The sequence below is a fragment of the Neolamprologus brichardi genome, chromosome 11, assembly GCF_056152115.1.
Source record: "Neolamprologus brichardi isolate AB-2024 chromosome 11, ASM5615211v1, whole genome shotgun sequence".
Lineage (NCBI taxonomy): Eukaryota > Metazoa > Chordata > Actinopteri > Cichliformes > Cichlidae > Neolamprologus > Neolamprologus brichardi.
This window is the reverse complement of record NC_142114.1, coordinates 19648846-19674672: the sequence shown is the minus strand read 5'-3', so window position 1 is coordinate 19674672 and position 25827 is coordinate 19648846. Positions and strand designations below refer to the sequence as shown.

Sequence of the window (25827 nt, the reverse complement as noted above, 5' to 3'; positions counted from 1 at the left end):
CCAGACTGCATTACTGAGCCACCATTCCCAACATCATCATCAACATTTTGTGACACACTACTACACAGATGATGCACATCACTAATAAAGCTGTTGTACAAATGAGGATCTAGCGGTTTGCTGTTACTTCTTTGGTCCTGTGTGCACAGCCCCAGTTACGCCACAGATCAGAAATTATATTACCATAGTCAATGCTCAATAAAATATCACCTTAGCTCAAATTTTCAATATACTAAATCAATCTGATCTCATAATACGCCTGAAAAGTATAACCCCAACTAAAGTGTTTTGAAAGAGCATTTGGGAACCCTCTCTAAAGGTAAGTTGAAACTTCTGAAATGATATGAGCGTAGTAATACTGAGCGCTCTATATATTTCATATATTTTTTTTTTTCTGTATTTTTTTGTTTTTTAATATAGGGGCACAAATCCCAACCTCCTACTTTCTACTCTCTCGTGACCATCAAATTAAAGGTTTCTAAGAAGCAACCACCTTGAAACCAGTTCCCAGTTCTTTCACTTTTCTATTCCACTCTGATCTGCTTCACACACGCCAGCTTCGCTTTTGTCCGACAGTTGCACATCGCTTTTTGTTTCTGGCCTGGCATTGTATCAGCTTCACTCAGGTGAAGAAGCTCACTGACACACAAGGACTCAAGGGAATAAATAAAAGCGGTACATACAAACAAATCTCCACTATTAACAGCAAGATTACTTATACTGCCACTATTTATAAATGATTTTTATGTGACCTAATTACAGTAAGAATCATCCAAAGAAATATATCCTTAATTAAAAAATTTGTAACGCACATACACACACACTTTCTTGCATGCATCGTTTCAATAATGAGGGGTGCCTTAATAACCATACAGAATACAGAGCTAAAAGTAACAAATTTAGCAATAACTGTGTGCGTTCATCTTGTTTTGATTAAAAGTGCATCTCTGTTTGACTTTGGCATAGACTAGAAATAACACTATATATCAGTAGTAGTATTTCAATAGACCTAATGCTATATTGGCCATTTAAGGCTCTCTCTTTTACTGTACATTAGAATTTGGCATTATTGTAAATTATTTTCCATCATGCATGTTTCTGGTTTGCGTATGTGTGTTACAGCAGACTCAAATCACTATATTTTCTTAGGCAGCAACTCACTAACAGCAAAATATTGCTTCATTTCCTTTGGCACCTCTCACTAACAGCATCCTCAAACCCCAATTTAGGATTGTTTTTTTTTTTTTTTGTATAGCCCTCTATCCAGCATGCACGCACACATACACATGTTCCATTACTGAACCACTGCACTGTGCACAAAGCCTGTCCCTAAATGGCCAATTGGTAAAAGGAGGAAAAAACCAAAACAAAAATAAAACTTCTGATTGGCTGCAAACAGCTGACATACACACCCACACACACATACGCAAGAGGGGAAGAAAAATAAATGTATCGATGGTCCGGTGATAGACGCGTGATGGTATAGGAATTTCCAGGAAAGCCTCTGAAAGTCACTCAGTCCAAACCAGAACCAGTCCAAACCTGCACAGAAAACAAAACAAACAAACAAAAAAACAAACATTTTTTTTAATATAAATCCTGTTTTTTTTTAATCTAGTATTTTTGTAGACTCATTTTGATTCTTTAGACTTTACAGTCACAAAAATTCAAATGCAGCTTGAGAAGAGCTCATAAAAATGCAGCTGCTGTCATCAGTCACCTTCAAATGTTGCCATTAGCTCACGGCCAATAGTCGCAACTACCAGCAGTAAGTGGTTTTTGTTTTTGCCTTGGGCTTCACCTCTCAGGCCACGTACAAGCTGCCCCAAGTTGTTTATGGATTTTGCTTGAGATATACACAGCTTAACTATAACACTGCACATATTTTTCAGGGTGAAAAAAAAAAGCTGTCCAAAAGCTAAACCTGATTCTTTTAACCTTGTCCATTCATGAGTGGAAATAGCTCTATACCATTAATCATAATGACAATTCAATACTTAACATGACTATCTAGTTTAGTGTTCTCACCTAACGGCCAGCAGGAGGCATTAAGGTGGGTCACTAGAAGCTGCCCCCCTCCAGTGAGAACTTGGAAAGGGCCTCCTGCAGCTTGTGGTGTTCCTCTTCTACAGTCTGTAACACACAAAATCAATATAACCTTAGGAACTGAGAACACACAAACACACACACACAATTCAACCTTCTCCTCTTAGCATCCTCTCTTCGTCTCCCTCGCTGCTTCTCTGACACATCCCATTGCAAGTGCTGGACATAATAGCCATTTTTAGAGAAGTCCAATTTCACAAGGCAATTTTCAGCAAAGCAATAACAGCAGCAGTTAAATGGTTTTCTATTCTCTAGTTTCTCTTTTGTGCCATTTGGCCCCATTTGTCCAGAGCTCACTCCTTACTCAAGTTATCCCCACTGAAATCTTGATGCCCAGCTCTGAGTCTCTTTCTAGTCAGTTCCAATCTTTTGTTAGAGCTGACATTTCTATCTGCCCCTGTCATACGTCCTGCTCCCTGCTTACAGTTTTCTCTCAATATTCCCCTCCATCTCCCCCTCTGTTCACCTGTAGTCTCTTTAGTTGTTCCTCCAGGCTGCGTAGCCTCCTGCACACTTCCTCCTTCCTCTCCTGGGACAGCACCAGGGGCGCGCTGATGCTCTCATCGTCTCCTTTTGGGTTTTGACCTTCTTTGTCTGTACTCGTGGGGTTCGTCTCCTCAGCTACTTCGTTCGTGGTCTGACTTTCATCTGAGAAGATTTAGTTTGAAAGTGTCAAGAGTCAGCAGTCTTTAAATAATAATAAATTCTGGCCATTAATAATTAGCACTGCAAAAATCTTTTGACATTGTAAGTTCCTTGTAATAGTGCATCAAATAGAATAGTACACACATACACAAAATCCTGCTTTAACGTGAGGGGATTTGCAATCCTGTTTTTAAAATGGATATACTGATATCAAATTGTGATATTAGAAATACTTTAATACTTTTGATTAATATGTAGAATATTTAATAACAATTTGAAGGGAATTAAAAGCTCAAAAAAAAATCAGGTAACACTGGGTTTTTGAGGGTGAAAAATAAGGACAAGAAACTACATGCCAGAGGTTTCAACATTAAATGCTTAATAACAATTCATCAAGAGGAGATAGGAAGCAGCTAGCCTTACTGCATCCGCTAATGTTAACAACTCTGGAAAGTCACTGCTTAAGAAAAAAATATTCTGGGAAGTTGTACAGATAAAACTACCAAGACTAAGCTAAGATGGCTCTATTTAGCTTACAGATATGAGTGGTATTGAGCTTCTCTTCATCTATCGCTATGAAACTATTCCTTTAAAAAAATAAGAAAAAAAGAAAAGAAAAAAGAAAGACAAAAAAACAGGCCAAACCTGTTAACTGATGCTGTTCCACATCTTGCCCAGGGCCCTTTGATTGCCCTACTTCATTTTCTTCATCAGGTTGTGAGTCCTCTGATAGACTGATGCTGCCGATCAGGAGCCTTTTCAGGGACATGACTAACAGAGGAGACAGATTCATTGGTTTTATTAGGATAGGCAAGCTACTTTGAAAGAAAGTAAAGCCAAAAAGATCGTCATTTATAGTTCATGAATATAAGTACAAGGAAGACCCCTATTCACCTTCATCTAATGCACTGTTAGCCACTTTCTCCTGATCATTTTTGGTGTGGCCTATCAAGTCAAACCCTTTGTCAGAGAGGAAATCAATCAGCCTGTGCCTGGGATCGGTCGACTTTTTATCTTTCAAGTTGTCCTTATCTTGATCTACAGACGGAGATAAGTCTTAAATTTTGCTTATGTCTTTATGAGTGTGTAACAATGGCAAATTTGTAGGTGTGCAGTCACAACGGTCTCACCACTGCTGCTTTTCAAAGCTCCATTCTCAAGCGGGCTCATAGGGGGATTCAGACTAAAAGAAAGGAGGAAAAAAAAGTAAAAACAAGGTAATTAGATTTTTAGATAAATAAACTTTGGCAAGATATGAATATCTCTCACTTTTTCCAACACACACAAACACACACACACACTTACCTGATGGGACTGAAGGGAGGTCCTACAACTCCAACTCCAGGAGCCACCGTCAACTTCTTGGTTGTGCTGCCACTCTTCTTCAGGTCATCCACTGCTTTCTTTATCACTTGAGTCCAACTAAAAATATGGAAATACGGGGGAAAAATTATCCTGCGTTTTGAAATCAAAAGGAAACATGATTTATGAATACAATTCTCTTTGGCATTCACCTTTTCATTTCTCCAACAGACTGAGCCACTAGTTCATAAATCTGAGCGCCGCTTTCCCAGGTAAATATCACGTAGAAAGCCTTTCGATCTGACACAACAGGAGAAAACAGCAATTCAAAGACTGATCTTACGATTAGAGTGACTTGCAAACTACTGTACTGTGGTGCACTGCTAACCTGTGGCCACATCACGGAGAAAGACTGAGTCCAGCTTAATAATTGGGCTCAGCATCAGCTTGCCGTCCTGCGCAGCGATGTTACTCTTACTGTGGCATTTGACGACCATCTTGTCATCCTGCTTCTGGAGGAGCACCAGTAAGTCCGCAAGCAACACACATTGCACCTCTGAAGGACAGGGAACAGAAAGAGTGGGACCTTCTTGCTGTGAGGCAACAGGCCAACCATTATGCTGCCTATTTGATTCTCATTAACTTGCCAAATTTCAGTAATTCAACTGAAATAATGCTAAAGGGGAAGTAAATAAATCACTATCTCAGTCTGTTTCTTTGTTTTTTTTGCCGATTTTGATGTTCATAAAAGAGAAGTGAAAGACATAAAATCTGTATGACGTTCTACAAAATCTTTTCTTCTTTTTAAAAATCTTTTTTAATTTAAGTGTGAAAAGTATTAAATAAATGATATATATTAAGTGTTTCTAAAGCATAGTGGTTTGAACATTTGCCTAACAACCACAAAGAGACAAATCCATTGGAACTAAATTCAGGGAGGGAACATGTGGAGCTCCCCACAATGTTAAGGCATTTATTGAAAATTCAATTCAAAAATGACTTTGCAATATATTGAAATGTTTGACCTTGTTGCTGTGAAAGAGAGGCCTGTAATATAGCACATATTTACCAACAGCCTTTTCTTTGGTGACTTTCCATATCAGTGGGCCTTCATAAAGCATCTTCTTCTGAGTCAAGTCAATGTTCTAGTACAGACAGGAGGAGAATAACATGAATATGTTTCAACAAAATCTTGGAGGAAAAAAAAAGGAATATTGCAACACTGTGTGTAAAGACAAGTTTAGTTGAAAGAAACCCACCCTATATTCACTATAGAGCTCATTACTGGGTTTTAGTCCTGATGTGTCTAATTTGCGCTGGTATTCCCTCAGAGTCTGGGAACAGAGAGAATGATAAGGAGTCAGACTGTGGTCTGTTTGATAAGATAGCACAGAAAAAGATGTACTCTTATAAGCAGTGAGCTAAAGAAGTCTCAAAATTCATTTACAAAACTTCAATTGGTGCCAAGTTATCACACAGCTGTTGGCTGAGTGGTGAATTGAGCATTTCTTACCAACAGGTTTTCCATCACTTTGACTTCCTCGTTGACGTGGTTGAGGATCTTTCTGCAACACTCTGCACTCTTCTCAATTGCTGCCTTCTCCGTTAGGTCCTCTGCAGTGAAAGAAATACAGAGATGAGAAAAATATGTCTTTAACAGCAAAGCCCAGACAAAAGCCATAAATCAAGAGTGTAACAAAACACTCTCTAGGGAAAAAAACAAAACAAAAAAAACAAACACCAAAACTTTCCATTGGCTTGTGGTACCAACTTTCTGGTCACAGAGTCAAAGTACTCAAGAAGTGTTGTGTTATGGCTCATACATCAACCCCTGCAGAAGGGGGATATACTTTGAAGCAAGAGATGACAGCTATCATAAGGGCAATTAGTAACTTTCTTTGTTAACTCTGGCTTTCTTCCTTAGCTTTTGGGGATACTCTACGATACTCTTGGGGACACCCAATCAGGGTGCTGCCTATTTCAGTGAAGAAGACAAGTTGTTTTGATGGAGGCATTGAAGAATATAAAAGATTTACTGCAATAGAACTCTGTGCTGATCCTTCAAACGAAGAAAGACAGGAATCCTGCTGAAATCTCTTTAGGCTGTAAATTCTCAAGATATGTTTATTTTACTTTAATGTCCCTTAAAGAACATCGCCGTTCTATGCATTTTTAATTCTCTGTGTCACAGATTTAACAAGTTGCTGTAAATACTCTTGAGTTGTGCATTCAGAGATGCTCTTTTGCATATCTTGATCGTAAAATGGTTATTTTGGCTACTTTTACTTTTCTATCAGCTTGCAGCAGTCTGGCCATTCTCCAATGACCTCTGGCGTTAGGACTGTGCGATATGACCAAAATGTCATATCCCGATATAAGAATTCTATTGTCCCGATAACGATATAAATCACAAAAATGTAACATTTTCTGTAAATTCTGTGAATCTCGGGCAGCTCGACTTGTGGGAAGTGTTTCCAGCTGCGCGTCATGTAGCTGGAGTCGAGTGTTTTAACCGATGCATGAAACTATACATTTTTAGACATAAGTTGTAAAGGCCGCCGTTTCCTTTGTGAGTATTTATTACACGGCGTGCTGCGGGGAAAAGCCTGTTCTAACGTTTGAGTCTAAGGTTTATTTTTTAGCACCTGGCAGCTCTTTTTTATTTCTCATCTGTAAATAATCTGCTCTTTCACGTAATTCAGTTTATTTTGAAAAGTCTCAACAGGATCTTGAGCTTTATTTTAAAAGGTTTATGTGGAACATAAACAAGCGGACACGCGATGGTTTTACCGTTGTTGTTGCTAACCACAATGCATAAAAACAGGCGCTTGTCTGTCTGTAGTGTGGTTATATAAAATATAAGAAAAAGAGAGAACTTTAAGAAATTAATATAGCCACTACAGTGACCATCAAAACGATGAAAAAATATTGCCGTAAACAGTTTATTTTGCGACACCACGAAACAAACAATAGCGTAAAATGAAACGATAGACGTTTTTATATCATCATCCGATATATATTGTTATATCGAACAGCCCTATCTGGCGTCAACCAGGCATTTTTGCCTAGAGAACAACCACTAAATGCATATTTCTCTCTTTTTTGGACCATTCTGTAAACCCAAGAGATGGCTGGGCAGGAAAATCACAGTAGAGCAGCAGTTTCTGAAATGCTCAGACAACCTCATCTGGCACCAGAAATCATGCCAGATTCAAAGTCATTTAAACCACCTTCCTTCACCATTCTCTTCCTTGGCCTGTTATGTTACAAACAGAGCATTATATAAAGCAAGTGAGAGAGAAAGAGATTCTGAGCATTTTCTTATGGATGATGCATGTGCACATTCATGTATCACACCACAAATCACTGGTGATGGTGGTACTTCCGATTACATTTTCAAACCCAGATATACAGCATTATATAGCTGAGTAATATGATGATACACAGTGTAATAAAAATGTATTTGACTATCTTATACATCAGGAAAGAATAAATGTAAAAAGTAAGAATGTAAAGAAAGTAAGAATGCAAAAAGTTTTACAATATCGATGCACATATACTGACACATGAAAGTGAGCAACAAACAGGCCAGGGACACATACAGATACACACCTGTGTTCTTTGCAATATTCTCCAGCAGCAGTGGGTACTTGGTCAGCCTCTGCATCTCTATGGGAATGATGTCCTTGAGCTGCAGCCTACGGCACTGGGGCTTACTCTCCGCCTCCTGAGATCAACACACACACACAGAGTCAGACTAGAACACCTTTGTCACATTTTGCATTACTTTGCATCTGCAAAGTGCGTCCATGTATGTCTCTGTTAAATCTTGGGGGATATGTTTATGTGTATGTGGTACCTGTATAAAAATGTTGAAGCGTGGATCTCGCTTCTGCCTGGTCTTGATCTGGTCCAGGGCCCATGACTGGTGGCTGCAGAACCTTGCTGTCAGTTTCTGGAACCACTCCCCCTCTGTACCACCAAACTGAAACACACGTGCACACACAAACATTACAATTAAAGATTGTGTTGTGGCTAGTTGAAAAAAAAAAAAAAAATAATAATAATAATGAAGTGAGTCAAACTCAAGAAGTGCAGAAAAGGCCAAAATCCTTGTTGCACTTTTACAGTAATATTGTGTAAAATGAACTTGTTGGCACATACTGACTTTGTACAATATGCACAGAGAAAAAAGAGAAATATTGTATGATGAAATGAAGTGAAAGACTGTGACGACTCACTCTGTTGAGCACTGTGGTGCTGATGGATTTAACTATGAAGTTGTTATCCAAACGCTGTTTCTTAAGGCTCTCATAGAAGTTACCTGAAATTGAAAGTTAGAAAAAGACAACTGACTTATAAGTAGATACTGAGCATATTCTCTTTCCTAACACTGTGTTGGCAATTCAGGCAGCACTATGCATTCGTCTTGTATCTACACTTGGTACTATTGGCCAGAACAAATTTAGCATTGTGCTTTTTTAACGACAGTGCCCTCAATTGCAGGTAGTACATGCAGTTAGTGATTTTACTAATGAGTAAGGAAGACTGTTATTTGCATAATGGCATATTCATTGAAGGAAGGGTGCTATATTCAGCTGTCTGGCTGTGTTTACAAATGCTTCTTTGCAGCAGCTCTTACTGTGCATTTCAGTGATCTCATCAAGGTTGGGGAAGACGGCGGCCAGCTCAGTTGAGGTCAGAAGCTCCTCTCTCTCCAATGGTCTGACAAAGATCACCTGAAGGACACTCAGCATTCGCACATGTGCGTGCTCTGTTGTAAACAACTCTGAGAGGAAAGACAGTAGTAAAAGTATGAGTGATTAATAGGAAATTTAAATATAGTCTATACAACAAACTCCGCTATCGTCTCATCAACTGTTTGTCTCTCTCTAATTACCATTGATGACTTCCTGCATTTTGGTCTCCTTCTTGGTCAGTCTGGACAGAGCCTCAGGAGAGGCCAGCTCCCTCCAGTTGGGTGGATCAGACTCAAACTCCTGCAGCCGTGGATCCACCTCCTCCACCTGCGGGAAAGGGCTGGTGGGGGAGTGGCCAGGCTCTGGAGCAAAACTTAGTCCTTCTGGGCTGAGGAATGAATGTGGGGCGAGAGGGATTACTTCAGAACAAGAACTACAACTTACATGAAATGCGACCAGTCAGTTATCAAATTATGTGACTCTCTTTCTGGCAGCACAGCTGGAGGCTGTTGGCTGTGGAACAAAAGTAGATGTGAAACAGCTGGTCTTTCTAAATGCATATGAGGGACATGTTAACATTAGATAATCTAGGTAGTAAATGTTCACTGAGAATAACACGATTTCAGTAGCGTGTGATAATTTACCAATAAAAAACAGGCAATGGCTCAGATAAAACCGAGATTTTTTTGGCTTTAAAGTGATTCAAGAATAATTGAGATTAAATCTAAACTTTGAAAAACGCATCATTTCCTATTACTGTATAAAAATATAATCAAAGAAGAAACTGCAAAATTCTTTACATTCGAAAACAGCAAGTAAGTTAAGCTAATAAAAGGGCACTTAATGTTTAGCAAATGGTCAATATTGACCGACTTCGTTCCCCTAAAGAACCTCGTTATCATTGTAAATGAGAGTGCTGTTTAACTTCACTCCCCGATGCTCACAGCACAGGTCAACTATTAGAAAGCAGCCTATCTGTCAGGCAACTGTTAGTCAGTAACAGTGCCAGAGTGATCAATTTCAACAGGAGAAAACAGAAATATGCCTTTTAAAATAATTTCCACTCATCCACACAATTAGCACTCTTTTCCATGAATATTTAACAGATATGCCTCCTAAGTGATCTTTACAGTGGTGAGCCAGGTGGCTTTAAGCCTTCAAAATGATTTTTTATTTTTAAAGTGCTTCCTGATTATTTCAGGACTGCAGCACTGTTCCTACTTCAACTTGACATCCTGTCTGTCCCTGCTGTGCACCTCACGAGGAAGAGAGGCATTAAGAGAAGGTTTGCCCATCTTACGGATGGAGGTGTTGGGGGGTGAGCGGGGCAGGTGTTGTTGTCGTGGAAGAGGGTGGCTGCAGGTCCACATCGCTACGGGAGCGAGACTGTTTGGCCCGAGAAGAGCCACGCCGTCGAGATGACTGTCGGTCCACTCGGGCACTTTCACTGCGTGCCACTTTCCTACTGAAGGGGTTGAAGTTGGGAAAGGATGTGGGAGGAAGGAGTCAGTTTGAGACAGAATAAAGAGAAATGACAGGTGGAAACAAAAGAAAGCAGCAGGAAGAAAAGAGGAAAATGTGTGGATTTTAAGAGGAAAAGTGAGGCCAGAGAATAAAAAGAAAAAACAGAAAACATAGTAGAAGGAAAAGACAGCAGATGTACGTAGATGTACGTAGCAGATGTACATATGAAGATAGGTAATTAGGATGATAAAGAGGATGAGATAAATCAATAGAGAATTTACACAAAAATATAAATCACATCAGCAAAAGGTAGAGAAAAAGAAAATGGATAACAAGCAAATATGCATGATATGACATGCATATGTTTAGATAGTAAAAGTATTTCATACACTGCATTAAACTGCCAATCTACAAAAGGTATGTTAAACTAGCCAGGCATTGCTTGTACTTTGTGGACTATACTGTACAAGTTTTCAGTTTTGCAACTTTAAGCTATCTCAGCAGTTCTCCAGTTTCACACAACATGCATAACAGCAACAACAAAAAATCCAGCTAATCTCAACAATCAGCTAATTCTTTCACAAGCAGGTTAAAAATGTTTCACCATGTTTATGTTACGTATCTGCAAAGCACTGTGAAGCTCAATATGAGCATGTGCATGTGAGTGTTGTGTTCTGTGTTTGTGTGATGCGATCAGTATAAGGCCTGAAGCATGTCCATGACTCTGTCAAGGCGCTGACACCCACCTTGTCTTCCGTCTGCAAAAACACGGGACACCACATTGTTACACACTCGCCTTTACACAACTATTGTAAGCCACAGTGACAACCATAACGTTCAAAAAGCACATCCCTCCATACTATCCTAAACTAATTTTAAAACCTCTGTCAGAATAGCATGCCAAAAACGATGCCAAAGCGCCTGGCACAACATTTAACACCACATACGGTGGAGACAAGCAGGACAAAGGACGGGCCCTGACCATGGCAACAGACGGAGACACCTTGAAAAGCACACAAAATAAAAAGCTCTAATGAACTAAAAACGCTGAACTAAATGTAGTGTCTATGTTTGACTATTAATGTAATTACATAGTGTAAATTTTTGTCTCAAGCCTGGCAGTAGAACAACTTGCCAATATTCAAATACTTATAAAGCTTTTACTTTGGCTTAACAAGGCTAATGGCTGTGACTTAGAAAGAGTCAATATTGATGCAATAGCACTATTATGATCACAAATATGCAAGTATGGATAAATATGCCTTTTTATTGCCAACATGTACCTCAATCCCCCCCAAAAAAGAAAAAAAAAAGATAGAATTGCACAGCTGATGTCTATATGCCACAAAACCTGCAATAAAGCTCTGCTGTAAACATCAACAAGAGATGCAAAGGACGCAGACACAAAAAACACAGAAGATATTTGAAAGAGCACACGTGCCATTATGGAAAAGAAAAAGGAGAGAGGGAATGAGGGAAGGAAAGGCAGAGTGCTGGAAGTAGAAGGCTGGATTTGGGTTCACCTGATTGGGGTCCATCTCAAGACTGAAGACTCTGTTAGCTAGCGAGCAATGGGCAGCATGACAAAAGCTAGCACACAGCAGGGACAGACTGCTGGGGGAGTTTTACCACGCTCGCCCCAGCCTCAGCAATTCAAACACATTTTGTTCTCCCACTTTACCCTGGTCATTCGTCTCCCATAAAGTCTAATTATAATCTGATTACAATCTCTAAATCTGTGAAATGCTTATAATCTCTTACTCATTACACGACAGATATTACCTCACTCCCTAGACTATACTTGTTATTACTATCTCCATCCTTCTCACCTTTCTTTCTCCACAGGCTCCTCAGGCGGGATGTCACTGGGTGAGATGGGCGAGATGGGCTCGATCAGCCCACCTGCAGGCCCAGAGGGCAAGTCATCTTGCAGAGTTGGAAGCTCTAATCGATTGCTTGGGACAGCTAGAAGAATTGAAAATTAAATTTAGCATTTTTCTGTTAAATAAAATTGACCTTACATTTTAAGCAAAAGAAATAATGGAAATCATTTTACAAGAACACATCAAATCACTCTGAAGGCTGGTATAATATAATAGTGATACAATGTGCCCATAAAATGCCTGTGTGTTATATCTTGTGTACATTAGTACTGTCAGGGTGTGACTTTTAGGAGAATGTTAGAATTTAGCCCAAATCACAACATGTTTTCATTTTAGAAAAGAGTTTTAAACTGAAAACTATTTCTGGCCAGATAAAAGTTTCACCATCATTTCAAATAATCTCCTGAAAAAGCATGTCATGACACCATGACAGCGGCAGTGCAATAAAATACTAAACACAGGGACACAGGGACACCAAAACAACTGTGGTGTATCTCATTCATCAGTATCAATGAGCAACCTTACCATCACTGTGTGACTCTATGGTAGTCGTGCTGGTGGCGTTGTTGCTTGGGGAATCAACATCTACCGCAGGTTGTACAGGAGGGATTAGACTCTGCTTCTTGTTCAACGATATAGTGGGAACTCCAGAGTCATTCGGGGTGGTTTTAGCGCCAGGACCTTTGCGATCGACTGACCCTCTATCCCTGTCTGCTTGAGAGGACGAAGAAAAAAAAACCCAAACAAACAAAAAACCATGACCACAAAGAACCTCATTCACTTAACAACAAACAAACAAACAAACAAACAAACAAAAAACAGCACACAGCAGATTTTGTAAGTCAGACAGACAGGACTTCTGCAGCTAACAAAAGGACTGGTTTGAAACAAAAAGTATATCAACAATGTTTTTTAGATTAATGCAAGTCTCTGCAAGACACAAAACAAACGGGGAATCCTGAGTTAAAGTGCGAAGTCATCAACTACGAGATTTGGATGGGTATGGGTTAGGGGGCCACACAAGTGATTTTAGCCAACAAGGAGTTGAGGAACACCCATTTAGATTAGGAAATATTTATGAAAACTTATGACATTTTCAGTGTTTAAAGACTCAGTGCTAGTATAATATTTGTAAAGAACCACTCCAATGCACAACATCAATTAAACAATGCTCCACCCACATGCTTTCCTGTACTGATTCAGGACATGCACACATGCTTGCGGGTTAATTAGTACCATTCTCAATCTACAAGTTAAAAAGCAGAAGGGGAGGATTCTGAACAGTGACTACCTTCATCCACTTTAATTTTGGACTCAACTGTAACTGGAAAGAAGGGTAGGACAAAATATTTTCATATCCACATTATTCATCAACATCACTTAGCAAATTTTAAAAGTCAGTATATTATATAGTTTAGTATATTAATTATAAGACAGGAAAAAAAATGATACACACCCATCCAGTTTGGTAAAACAGGAAACACTCTTGAGATTTTGGCCTTTGGGATATCATCCTTAATCTTGGGCTGCAATATCACCAGGTAGGAAATTAAAAAATAAGGTAAAATTAAAATCAGATCAAAAGGCTGAAAAAATACAAATTCAACTACAAAACGGTTTAAGAAGAACACTGCAGGCCAATAATTGCCCTGCACTGTTCTGATTGTTGATGCATTTATTTAGCTTTCTAATAGGATACCGATGCTGTCAGTTTACCTTACCTTAGTCTTTCTACTGAAGAAACCTCCTTTGGACTTCTTACTGTCAGCTGCCCTGTTTTTAACCCCGAGGTGTTTCATGTACAAGACCACAGCATTAAAGATGGTTTGGCTAGTGGAGAAACAAGAAACTTGTGTTAATAATAGTATATAGTTTTTAAACAAATTAACTTGCTTAAATTCCCAGAATATATATCTATATATATATATTATATTAAAAGTCCCTACAGACGCATGTGTCCTCACATTAATGGCAGCAAAAATACCAGTGTGCTTATTCTATCTCCAAGTAATACAGTTGAGACACTTGGTTTAAAAAGAAAAAGAAAAAAGAAAAAAGAAAAAAAAAGACGAACTTCATGAAAGACTAGAAGGAAAGAGGGAGTTGGAGAATTGCAGATGTCCAGAGGAGGGGGGAGTGGGAAGGGGAAAAAAAAGACACACAAAGAGCTGAGGAGATATTAAAGGAGCTAGGAAAGGGAGGAGACACTGGGGATGTGCATAGAACAAAAGTGCATCACATTACCAGACACTGCACAGTTTCTCAGAGTCTGCCGCCTGAGTACAAGGCGTACAATAAAGAATTTGAACTGAAGAGGACGAGGAGTCCTCAGAGAGTAGCCTAAAGACACTAAGGCATGCATGACAAGGTTAGTCAAATATATGCACTAAGAGAATATATTGTCTAATAAGGACATTAAAAGAAAAATTTAATGCAAATAGAATAAAAACGAGTGCAGTGACAATACAGAAAAAATATATATTTTTGGATTGGATTTTCTAACATACTTCTACAGCAACATACATTTTGAAACAGTATGTCAAATTTTTGGCCGGACCACACCCAGGCTTGCAGAGGTCAAAGCTGCTACACAAAGAAGAAAAAAAATATATATATACACAACAACACCATTGACTCACCATTTATCCTCATCAAAGGCACCTGTTGATCTGAAAGAACAGAGACAAGTGTCAGCGATGTCACTATTGTAGACAGAAAAAACAAAACAAAGAAACAAACAGCAAAAGTAGTTCTGATGCTGCATCTAACTCACCTCTTCCTTTTAAGTAACATTTTTTCTTTCTCTTGCTCGACTAACTATGAACTCTGTTTTAGGCCTGTGGAATCTGAAGTGATTAAGCTTTTCTTGATACAACTCAAAACTGATTGTTATGCTGTTGGGGTCAGAGCTGCAGCTTTTGATCATATTCTAAGAATCCACCAAAAAAGGAAAGAAAAACTAAAAATCTAAAACAAAAAAAAGATTAAAAGTGCAAAAGATGCTTCAAAAGCTACTCTTCTGCCTGTTCCAGAAATTTTAAAACTCAATCTGCACACTTGGCGATTTGCAAAAGAAAAACCAAACTGCTGTCCTCAGTATCAAAAATTCTCTGCCCTGGTTTGTCTCTTCAGTCAGCCGCCTGCAAAGCAAAATCAGAAGTGCTCCAGCGCAGCGGAAATGTCTATTTAACCATGTTTTTGTCTGATGCAACATGCAGGCAAGACTGTGGAAATTGGATACTGATGTTTTGAGATGAACATAAAGGATGGGAGGGGTTTCCCCGGGATTTCCTTGCATAATCCAATCACATCGACTGGTTGCCGTGTTCGCTTCACCAAAGAGACCAATAAGAAACAGATGGGGTGAGGTCACTGTGTTGTGGTCAAGAATGGAGGGAGGTGTGCGCGTGTGAGTGCAGAGGGGTGACTGAGTGCGGGAGTGCCGGAGAGGAATAGCGAGCAGGACTGAATGGAGTGAGGCTGAATGAATCGTTTGTGCACTGGAGATAAAGATCCAACTGTGTGATAGTAATTGAGTGAGTCAAAACTGAATTATCACATCTTTGATAGAGACTCCTTTGCAGGCTTTTTGTGTCTCCTCCACTCTCACCGTGGTTATATTCACAGGATGAGTGCTGCTTGTGCACAGTGCACCTCTTTTCATTTCTGCTGATCTTTTTTTTCTCTCTTTGACAAGATGAAGTTAGACAGTCTTCTGCCCCTTTCCCTGGCCTCCTCTCCCTCTCTGTCTGACTCATTTCTTGTAGAGGATAACACATTGTGGTTTGCCACGGGGTCAAGGATAGATTAACTTCTCCTAGATCTCTTACTTTCTTTCTCTAACTGTGTTCGGGGCAGGAGCTATCCAGCATCGATAACCCTCTGGCCCTTTCTTTTCCTTTGTCTCTTCTGCTGTCTTACCCCCTCCACCTCGCACTACCACTACCAGCCCTCCTTCAGTTGGCAAAATGCCAGGGGAGAGCCTTCCTGCCAGCGTGGCACTACTGACTCCATTTTTCTTCTCCGCTTCCTCATGTCTTTCTAGCTCTGTTTTGTTGTGTTTCAATCACAGGTCCCTTGTCAGCTTAATTTCATCAATTACCTGCTTTATACACTCTGTTTGGAAATGGATTTGTGCACGACTAATGATAACGCTTTCCTTTATAGTTTTAAAGGAAGTTTAGAAGCAAGATAAGGGAAGATTAATACAAAACTACCAGCTTTAGCCAACAGATCAGTCATCTTCATGTGCACAGCAGAAAGTAATAGCGGAGAAAATAGCTCCCAAGAACATCTAACAAAAATTATTGTAATATGTAAAGTGGTTACCCATTATTAGTAATCGTTGGCATTTTAAGCACATCCAGCAGAATCTCTATGCAGAAAATGACTTGAACTTCACTTTGTGGAGGCTGGATACCTGAAATATTTGTTGAAAAGTGGAGTAAAACTCACTGTGTCTCAGACATCTTCTCTAGGAGGTTCTCAGCAACAGACTTCTCCTTCATCTCCATTGGGACACGGTCGGTGGGATAGTGGCTGTCCACGTCATTTAGCTCAGTCTCATTGAGGGTCATACCCATCATCCTCTTTTGCCTAGGCAACACAGAGCAAGAGCAGAGAAGCAAGTTTAGCAAAAACATCTCAAACTTTTAACACTAAAAGGATAAAATGAAGACAGTGTTGTGCAAAAAGTAACAGAAAAGCACAGTCAGCTTTTGATCAAATCAAATCAAAATTTATTTATATAGCACATATTAAAACAACAGTGTTGACCATAGTGCTTCACAGTCAGTAAAAGCATGAGACAGTTAAAACAAACAATAAAAGAGGACAACAAACAATAGGAAACAACACAACAAGCTAGACCAGCCAACTAGACAGAATCAAAAGCCAAAGTAAAAAAATAAGTTTTAAGACGTGATTTAAAAGATGATCCACCATGTAATACAGACTGGTAAGTGTATGAGTAGCAGTAGCATCATTTGTCAGCATCGCAGTGATCCCCAAACACACTGCTAAAGCGGTAAAACAGGGGTGTCGGACTCCAGGCCTCGAGGGCCGGTGTCCTGCAGGTTTTAGATCTCACCCTGGGTCAACACACCTGAATCAAATGATTAGCTCTTTACCAGCCTCTGGAGAACTTCAAGACATGTTGAGGAGGTAATTTAGCCATTACAATCAACTGTGTTGGTTCAAGGACACATCTAAAACCTGCAGGACACCGGCCCTCGAGGCCTGGAGTTCGACACCTGTGCAGTAAAAGCACACCCAGATAGAAAAACATACAATAGAACCAGTCATGGACTGGTCTCTCCAGAGGTCAGGCCTCAACAACATTGAAGCAGTGTGAGTTCATCTTGGTGAAAAAGTGAACAAAAGGCAGATAGCATCCAAAGAAGAGCTTTGGACCATTCCTGAAGAGTACTTAAAGAAATGACAAGAAAGTCGCCTAAAGAAGTTTACGCAGTGTTGAAGGATAAATGTGGTCATACCAAATACTTACTTTCAAGTTTCTTTGAATTGTTCAAACTGTGTTTTTACCTTATATTCCGTATTTCAATTTAAGCTTGCACATAAAAAATGAGGGGTGGTTCAAGACTTTTGTGGTTCAAGACTTTTGCAAAGTACATTATGTTTTTCTAATTCATTAAAAAGGTACACATAAATCTAGGACTGAGAAATGGGCAAAAAATTAGGCAACCTTTTAAATTATAGAATCACCTACTCATTTTTTCTCCATGACCTTCAACCTTCCTTTGTCATCTTACTCTCAAATATCAGATCAGTGTGCTTCATATGGATTTTGGTAAAGAGTGGCCTGCATATTTCCGTTTACCTAAGCACAGGTGTCATTAACAGAAAATGTGAAGACAAGACAACCTTTTGTAGTGTTTACACATAAAGATTTCATATTGAAATCTTTATGTGTAAACACTGGTAGTTTTGTATTAATCTTCCCTTTAGTGACTAATGTGTATTAGTCACTGTTGCAATTCTAAATGGAGGAGGGCTAGATTTTATAAATTGCATACCTACAATCAGGATATGCACGGTAATGTTAAGTTCACATAACTGTTGAATGTTGTCAAATACTAACATTCATAAATAGCTTTAGACCTAGAAGTTGAATCCAACTAATTACTTTAAAAAACTGTTTCAAGTTACTTGAGTAATGCAGAATTGTAGTTATTGGGTTAACAATGAAAAAAGAACTGAGATGGTAATTTAAAGCAGCTCAGTGTCCAGATAGGTGTTGTTACACCTTTTAACTCTCATTTCCAACAACAAACAATAGAAATTTTTGAGACCAAAATTTGAAAATGATTTTTTAGCTTGTTTTGAAGTAACTCACTGAAAATGTATCAAAGACAATAACAAGACAGATCATCAAAATGAAGCTTTCTTTTTTTTTTAGTGAGGAGAAACACCAACAACACCAACCTTTAGATTAATAAAAAGTATAATTATTATTGTAGTAATTTTTTAAAAATTAATTAACCAAAGTTTCAAGAATGTCCCTGATCACATATCAGCCATTAATCCCAACCCTGGATGTTCTAATCATGTTGTGAGATGCTTGTTGTGCATTTATAAACTACTTGCCAATTTAGTAAAGTATGTAAAGACTGAGTAGAGTTCTCACCTGAAATCCTCCAACTGTTTGGCCACTTCAGCAACTTGGACGCTCTGAATGTCCTGAGCGAAGCGCTTTTGGGTATCATCTGTGAGCACATCTAGACGGGATCGATCTTATGTAGAAGACGGAAAAGAGAAAGGAAAGGGTGAGCCAAAAACTAGAGAGAAACAAAACAACAATGCACTGACTTATATCTATAAACATGACTGGAAAATAACTTACCCAACTCAGAGTTTACGTGAGCTGGTACTGCCACTTTCAGAACCTGCAATGTGAAGCAAATGACAAAAAGATACAGAGTGAAAAATAGAAAAATGAGATACGATTCAGACAACATTCAGACTAACTGACAGTATGGATTCTCGGTTTGTTTTGTAAAACACTGTGATGCAGTAGCTAGATGTCACCACAGGGTGGCATTTTAACACAGGAAATATAGATAAGAGAAAAAACAGATACTCCAAAGGGGGATGCTCTGTGCTCATGTCAGCTCTGTCATTGACATGAAAATAACCACATGGGCCAACTTTACGTCAATAGGTTAACAGAGGGTTAACCTCCTTTTTTCAGTCCCTCCTTTTTTCACCCTGAAAAAAGGAGGGACTGAGCGAAGATGATTCCTTCTACAGGGCTTTCCCACGATCTTGACAGGAAGCTGTGAGGCTGTACGGGCTGGCAGGGAGTTTGACTCAACTGATAGACATGTACAGTGCATGAGCTCTGAGGAGCAAATATAACAGACAGTAATGTGGGCCAGGTGTGCAAGACAGATACTGTACAGACAAAGCAAACAAAAACAATGGATTCCTCTCTCATAAGTTCACCTTATTTATTGAGCTGAGCAGCTCAGTAAATTCATAATTTTAGAAAAATAAAACACAATATTGTACTGATCATACAAAGGCTATTTTTGTCTTACTAACCTTGAAGTTAAGAAGCTCAAATATAAGTTTAAAGCTAAGAATTAAGGGAATATCAATGATCTAAAAAATACATAGACAGGGAGCCAACCCTACAGTCTGTTATTATGGGCATATTTCAAATCATACAAGCAGAACGTTGATAGTTTGATCATCCAGGCCATGAGCCAAAAGAACCTGAGGGAAGAAATCATTTTAGTGGTTATCAATTTTTTTTTACAGTGCAATTAGAACTCCATTTAAAGCAAAAGGTAAATAAGGACAGATAAGATAAAGAGTACAAAGAGTATAAAATACTTTGTATTTAATTATCAGAGTGACTTCTGTGTTTTTTGCATGAAGTCTGCAACAAATTTAATGTTTCAAGCTTTACATCATTATCTCTTTTTTGGCTATGAAAGGTGTAAACATTTGGGCCAATTTTTGATAATCGAGACGGCTTTAAAAAAGACAGAAATGTTGAGTAGTCTGCTACTTACTGCACCCTTGTCCAAGAAGGTTGTGTAAAAATCCCCAAACTGCTTTTTGGTCTCTTTGGCACTGAGGTTTTTGAAGAGCTCAGCATGGAGGTAACAGAGCTGACAATTGGGAAAAAGACAATTTTATTTAGTACTGAATAGCTCCAAAATCTTTTAAAATAACTACTTGTGCCAATTTATGACCACAGCTGTCACAATTTTATTTGACATGACCACTAAAGATCACAAACACCTACATCACATAAAGGCATGCCAGACATAAAAACCTAACTTCAGTTTGACTCAGTGTGCTTACATGTCTAACACAAAATGAGTGAAATCAATTTAATAGTTGAATCCTAATGACAGTATCCCATAAAGTAGTTATTGTCCCCTCCAGAGATTATCATGCACATACCCCAACCGGCATTTGTCTAGTGGACGCACTATAACCCCAAAGCAAATTGAGCACGCAACCACTGATGCAAACCACATTTTCTTAAATGCTGCAGAATTAAAAATATTTTGTAAACAGACTACACTACTCATGTCGTGACAAACATGAGGGAAAAGCAGGGGGGTGATGGAGGACATCGTGGGTGTGAAAGGTGTAACAGTACCTGGGTGGGTCATGTTCTCTGCATGCAGAATAAAGGGAAAAGGACAGGCATGCCTTTGATCAGCACTGACATACACACTCAAACAAACCTTTTTCACTATTCCCATGGGGGTTACTCATCGGTATTATGCATTCCATGGTCTCCAATTTAACCCCAACCAACAACTAATTCTAACCTTTATCCCTAACCTTTATCCTAAATCCAAATATTAACTCTGAAAAATAAAATTGGACTCATAGGTAAAACAGTCTTAATCCACACTGAGGTACGGTGGACATCAAAATAGCCGTTTCATGTGTTTCACACAAGCCAGACAGAAACTGATGACTATTATGAAATGGATTTCATGATTAGATCATATCTAAAAGGTGATATACTAACTCTACATTTAGAATTACTCATCATTATTGTCACTAACTTTGTAAAAATATCTGTTAACAGTAGCTGCTCTGTGGAAGCTTGTGTTATCTCAGTTTCATATAGCTTGTTGGCTGTAGTGGATCTTGCATAATGTGAGTTCTCACCAGGGGAGCAGGGTCAAACTGCAGAATGACATGTTGCAGGAAAACCAGCAGGTGGGTCGGCCGACTCTTCAACTGCTCTATGTGGTCAAAGGTGTTGGACCGGTCCTCCACGTACTGAGACAGACAAAAATAAATAGGTGTAAAAGGAGATGGAATAACTTATCTGAGATATGATGATCAAGTAACAATCAGTCCTTCATGTGCCACTGTTTTCTGCACTCACCTCATTCAGATCGTTTTCAAAATCCTCATCCTCAGCCCCGATGATGCTCATGGCTGGGTTAGAGCACTGAGGTCCAGACACACCCTGCTATGGAGAAAGAGGCAGGGAGGGGAAGAAAACAAAACAATTAGCAAAAGTTATGTGCTATACTTTGAAGTGGTAGGGTATCTCTTTGACGTCCTAGGCTCCCACTGAGCAGAGCCAGACATAAAGCCAGATGACAGTTTACACACAGTGAACTTTCCCAGTGTTCTACAAGTTCAAGCAGAAAGATGGGGAAAAATGTCACAGCTTCTAAACCAGCCTTCTGGAGAGAGATCGAGACAATCCTGATGGGCCATAATAGTTGTGGGGTCCTTGTATTAGAAGCAGAGACCTGCTTTAAGTAGAATCCCATTCATACAATCCAAGAAAGTCACAAAAATTCAATGCATTATTTATTTTTCACTAACAATGAGTGCTATTAAATAAAAAATTTATAAATGTTTTTAAAGAAGATCTGTTCATTTTAAATTTAATACCTGCTAAATGAAAAGCTGGGGTATGCTTACCAATGTCCTTACTACTTCTTTTATAAGGAACTATTGCTAACTGTATTTCTGAATTTGATTTAAAATTTTAAATGACTAGAAGACAATGCTTTATGAGGCTGTGTTGATATAGCCACCATCGTAACACAAATTAAAAAAAAAAAAAAAGTATATTAGACAAGATAGGTGTGGTTAGTGGTTAGTACTGCTGCCTTACTCTAAGACGTTCTGGGTTAAAACTTCCTGTTTTGTGTGAAGTTTGTGTTTAAATATACAAGTTTCGTTAACTGGTGATTCCCAGAAAGTTGATTCGGTTCATCTGGAGGCACTGTGGGAGAATGTTTCATCACTGACTTCTTCAGTCTCAGCTCACTGCAGGTTTCTCCAACCTTATAAACAGTACAGTTGCATAACAATCAAAATACAATGATGAACACAATCATCTTTCTGGGATTTACTTTAACTGGATTATTAAGTATGGATCAAGATGTTAAACGTGATTCTGAAACTTACTATAGGTATGGACATGAGAACAAAAACTTATCTCTAGAGTCCAGCACCAAAAAGTTTAGGAAATCCATTTAGAGGCGCCCCAGGTAACAATTTGATAGACAGCTAATCACATATAGTTGTCTTTTTGGAACTAAGTTAGTAAGTTGATCTTTACTATCCGTTTGCACAAATGTGGAGAGCAGCTACTTATACATATCCATCTGTGTGTCAGCTGGTTGGCTCATAATGAGTGAGGGATGCTTTACATTTGATTTGACTTGGTTTGATTTGATATACCTTTATTAGTCCCACAAGGGGGAATTTCAAATTTTGGTGAGGCTGTAACCATTTTGAACTTATGAGTTTACAGTGAGTACCTTTATAACCACACTCAACCTTTTGGGAATTGAGGGGAATTGTTTTACGATTATTACTCAATAAGAAAACATAGTCCAGTTTAGCACCAGGGTTTCTTCCCTCCATAGACCAGTGCTGTTGTAACATGAACTGAATGTTGCCCTGCTGAAATAGGAAAGGCCTTTCTTGAAAAAGACATCATATGGATGGTGGCATATGCTGCTGCAAAACATGTATACATTAGCATTGATGGGGCCTTTATAGATGAATAAGACAGCCATGCCTTGTTGCATCTCCCATGTAGTACCATTATGGATAGAGGCCTTTGAACCATCTACTGAGAAACTATATGGCCATCTACTCTTAAACCCAGGGTATGGGTTCAAGTTTTCCCACTTTTCTTAAGTGAACCTTTAATTTATTTAATAGGCAATTATGGACCCTGTGACAAACTGATGATAGGTTTAGGAAGAATTCTGGAGTCCACACAGTGATTTATACTGCTGTTTGCAATGCAGTGCTGGCTGATGACTTGAAGATAACAGGCTTTAAATATTGGTTTTCAACCTTGTTCCTTTTTTATTTTTTTAGAGAGATTTCCTTGGATTCTACTTCTTCCTTCAATTCTCCCTGGGGTATAACATGCATTGGAAAATATCACATTCTCTGAAGTGTGTCCAGATTTTGTCCCTTATTTTTCCAGACTTGTGTTGGGTTCAGTAAAAACATTCTGCAGAAATCTCTCCTCTAGATGGGACACAAGCTCTTCAGGTCTAAAAATGCAGCTCAAGTAATTGGAAATAAAAGGTTTATTCAAATTTTTGCTTTAGAAAATGATGAATGGGAAAAAGTACATCAAATTAGCCGCACCCTTTTACAGCCAAAACCATTTCCTCTTCCCCAAAACACACAAACAACACACAGCCCTTGTATTCAGTCCTCTGAAGGTTGCAGACCCAGAGCCGCCACCAGGGAACACCCAATTACATACACACAGTCACACAAACACACGTTAAAAAGCTGCACTGTAGTGTTAGGTGAGAACACAAGGCACAGTGAGTACAGAGACAAAATGGGTAAAAACTGATTCATCTTAAAAACATAGGAGGGGGAAAAAGAAGAGAAAGTCATGACCAAATGTTAGCAAGAAGCATATTTGAACGTTTCATAGCACCTCTTTAGTATAAGGACTCATTTACATTCATTCTTTTCAATTTAATTTTGTTTAAATAGCACAGTACCTGTATGTATTTAGTGTAGGAGGGACTAATAATACAGAGCTTCATATTCTATTCTAGCCCAGAGTCAAGACTAAAGACAGTCAGATTTGGATAAGTGTTGTGCTCTTTACAGCAAGTTTCCTATTATAATCTGTATACAGTGCAAACTATGAAAAGGTGTCAGCTATTCAGCTTTGCATCGCCATTTATACTGCGGTAATTGTACCTTTACTATTTTTTAACCAGTGTAGACAAGAAGATCCTGTTATAGCAATATTAAATTCTCAGGATTATTACATCAGTGTAGTTACATAAATTGTAATTTGTAAGATATTTGATAAACTCACTATATTAGTTTCTTCTAAAAAAAAAAAAAGATTCATAAAGTCCACAGAGTTTCTCAGTGTCTTTTCATACTTTAAGTACACTTTTGTGCCATTGTAAACTTGCTCACATATGCGGTTTTGCATGTTGTCTGTTAAGTAGGAACAAATAACTCACTTAGTGGTTAGAGTTTATAAGGACATGTGACTGTGCAGATGATCATTATTTGATTTATGGCCTGATTTCAGTGTATGTGTTCAATAGAAGATAAGTGGGGTGAGAAAGACATGAAAGTCACCGTGAGCTCTGGTAAAGTGAGGGAGTGAAACAGTGGGTAAGATTGCAAACAGGCAGAAAGTGAAACTGGGAGACAGGCAGAAAGTGAGAGAATGTGTTCATTCATGGCCATTTCCAGTGGGCTGCAGGTTGAGAAAGGCCAGCGTTGGAGCAACATGCGTAGGAGGGGTTAGCCAAACAGAGAGACACAGGCCTGCCAGGGCCATGAACGCACATCTGCAGGGACATACACAAACATGACACAGAGGGAAACGTCTCCTCTTTTTCACACCCATAGACCCAACTGCCAACGCCATACTAAAGTGAGACCATCAAAGATACCTTATCATGCCACTGAAGAAGTTCTGACACCATAACGACAATGATTAGTGCTGGAAAAACATATCTACCCATTTACTGGAAAGATAAAATGCTGTGGACGTTTCTTAACACACTCAAGTTTTAACAATAGGTGCGTGAGAACAGAAACTGAACTGAGAAAGAAAATCCTGGGCAAACTTAGCCATTCCTATTGACTTCTGATTACTTCTGTTTGGCAAAAAGTGCCCAGAACTCCTGAACAATTTTGGTCATTCCTATTGAGTTTAACCAAAAGTAACCAGAAATAATTAGCTTAATTTATTTAATCAGTAGTAATACCTATTATAAAGGCTATTATGGACAAGTTGCTACTGTATTATGTATATGTCCAGAGGGTCATAATAGGAAGTAGGATTTGGGCTTAACCAGGTAACTCCATTACTAATGCTGTGTTTTCAGTGCTATGAAAGTGGTCAACTTTTAAAACGGGGTACATTGCTATGGTAACTTATGCAGCGCTTACAGGTACAAAATGAATGTCTACTAACCAGTCAATTCACCAGAAAATTGCATCAGCAATCCTGTAAGATCCATGGAGCTCAGTGTACAGTAAGAGGTTCTAAAGTTCACATATACCAAGTAATTGTTTGAATTAGATTTTATATTTATTCTTTACTTAGTCTCTGACCATTAAACCCCACTGGAGTTTCAGCTGAAAAAATGAGCCTACAACTGTCTTAAAGTGCACAAACTTACTATACTGGTGTAGTAGCTATAGCAGTTGTTATTTATAGTAGTTTCCCCCATTATTATTGACTAAAT

General features: G+C 38.8%; 1 protein-coding gene across 5 annotated transcripts in view; it reads right to left on the bottom strand.

Moving 5' to 3' along the window:
* Positions 1-383: 383 nt before the first annotated feature.
* arhgef1 (Rho guanine nucleotide exchange factor 1) overlaps positions 384-25827 on the bottom strand; it is a 40005-nt gene continuing 14561 nt past the window's right edge. Inside the window, exons 2-32 of one of the 5 annotated variants that reach the window (XM_087848288.1) lie at positions 21486-21572; positions 21263-21376; positions 20140-20238; positions 18963-19005; positions 18747-18852; positions 16556-16696; positions 14740-14769; positions 13822-13930; positions 13557-13626; positions 13392-13424; positions 12626-12811; positions 12047-12182; positions 10964-10975; positions 10054-10218; positions 8954-9141; positions 8696-8842; positions 8295-8377; positions 7913-8038; positions 7666-7780; positions 5567-5667; positions 5313-5387; positions 5123-5198; positions 4442-4609; positions 4266-4353; positions 4057-4173; positions 3882-3934; positions 3646-3789; positions 3397-3522; positions 2573-2754; positions 2029-2133; positions 384-1542 (exon numbers count right to left, since the gene is read on the bottom strand). In XM_087848288.1, the coding sequence (XP_087704414.1) occupies positions 2062-2133; positions 2573-2754; positions 3397-3522; positions 3646-3789; positions 3882-3934; positions 4057-4173; positions 4266-4353; positions 4442-4609; positions 5123-5198; positions 5313-5387; positions 5567-5667; positions 7666-7780; positions 7913-8038; positions 8295-8377; positions 8696-8842; positions 8954-9141; positions 10054-10218; positions 10964-10975; positions 12047-12182; positions 12626-12811; positions 13392-13424; positions 13557-13626; positions 13822-13930; positions 14740-14769; positions 16556-16696; positions 18747-18852; positions 18963-19005; positions 20140-20238; positions 21263-21376; positions 21486-21536 (3156 nt within the window). In that variant the 5' untranslated portion in view covers positions 21537-21572 and the 3' untranslated portion in view covers positions 384-1542; positions 2029-2061. Of the gene's footprint in view, positions 1543-2028; positions 2134-2572; positions 2755-3396; positions 3523-3645; positions 3790-3881; positions 3935-4056; positions 4174-4265; positions 4354-4441; positions 4610-5122; positions 5199-5312; positions 5388-5566; positions 5668-7665; positions 7781-7912; positions 8039-8294; positions 8378-8695; positions 8843-8953; positions 9142-10053; positions 10219-10963; positions 10976-12046; positions 12183-12625; positions 12812-13391; positions 13425-13556; positions 13627-13821; positions 13931-14739; positions 14770-14873; positions 15375-16555; positions 16697-18746; positions 18853-18962; positions 19006-20139; positions 20239-21262; positions 21377-21485; positions 21573-25827 lie in introns of those variants that run through there. The other 4 variants (XM_006808176.3, XM_087848285.1, XM_087848286.1 and 1 more) reach the window with 4 other exon arrangements.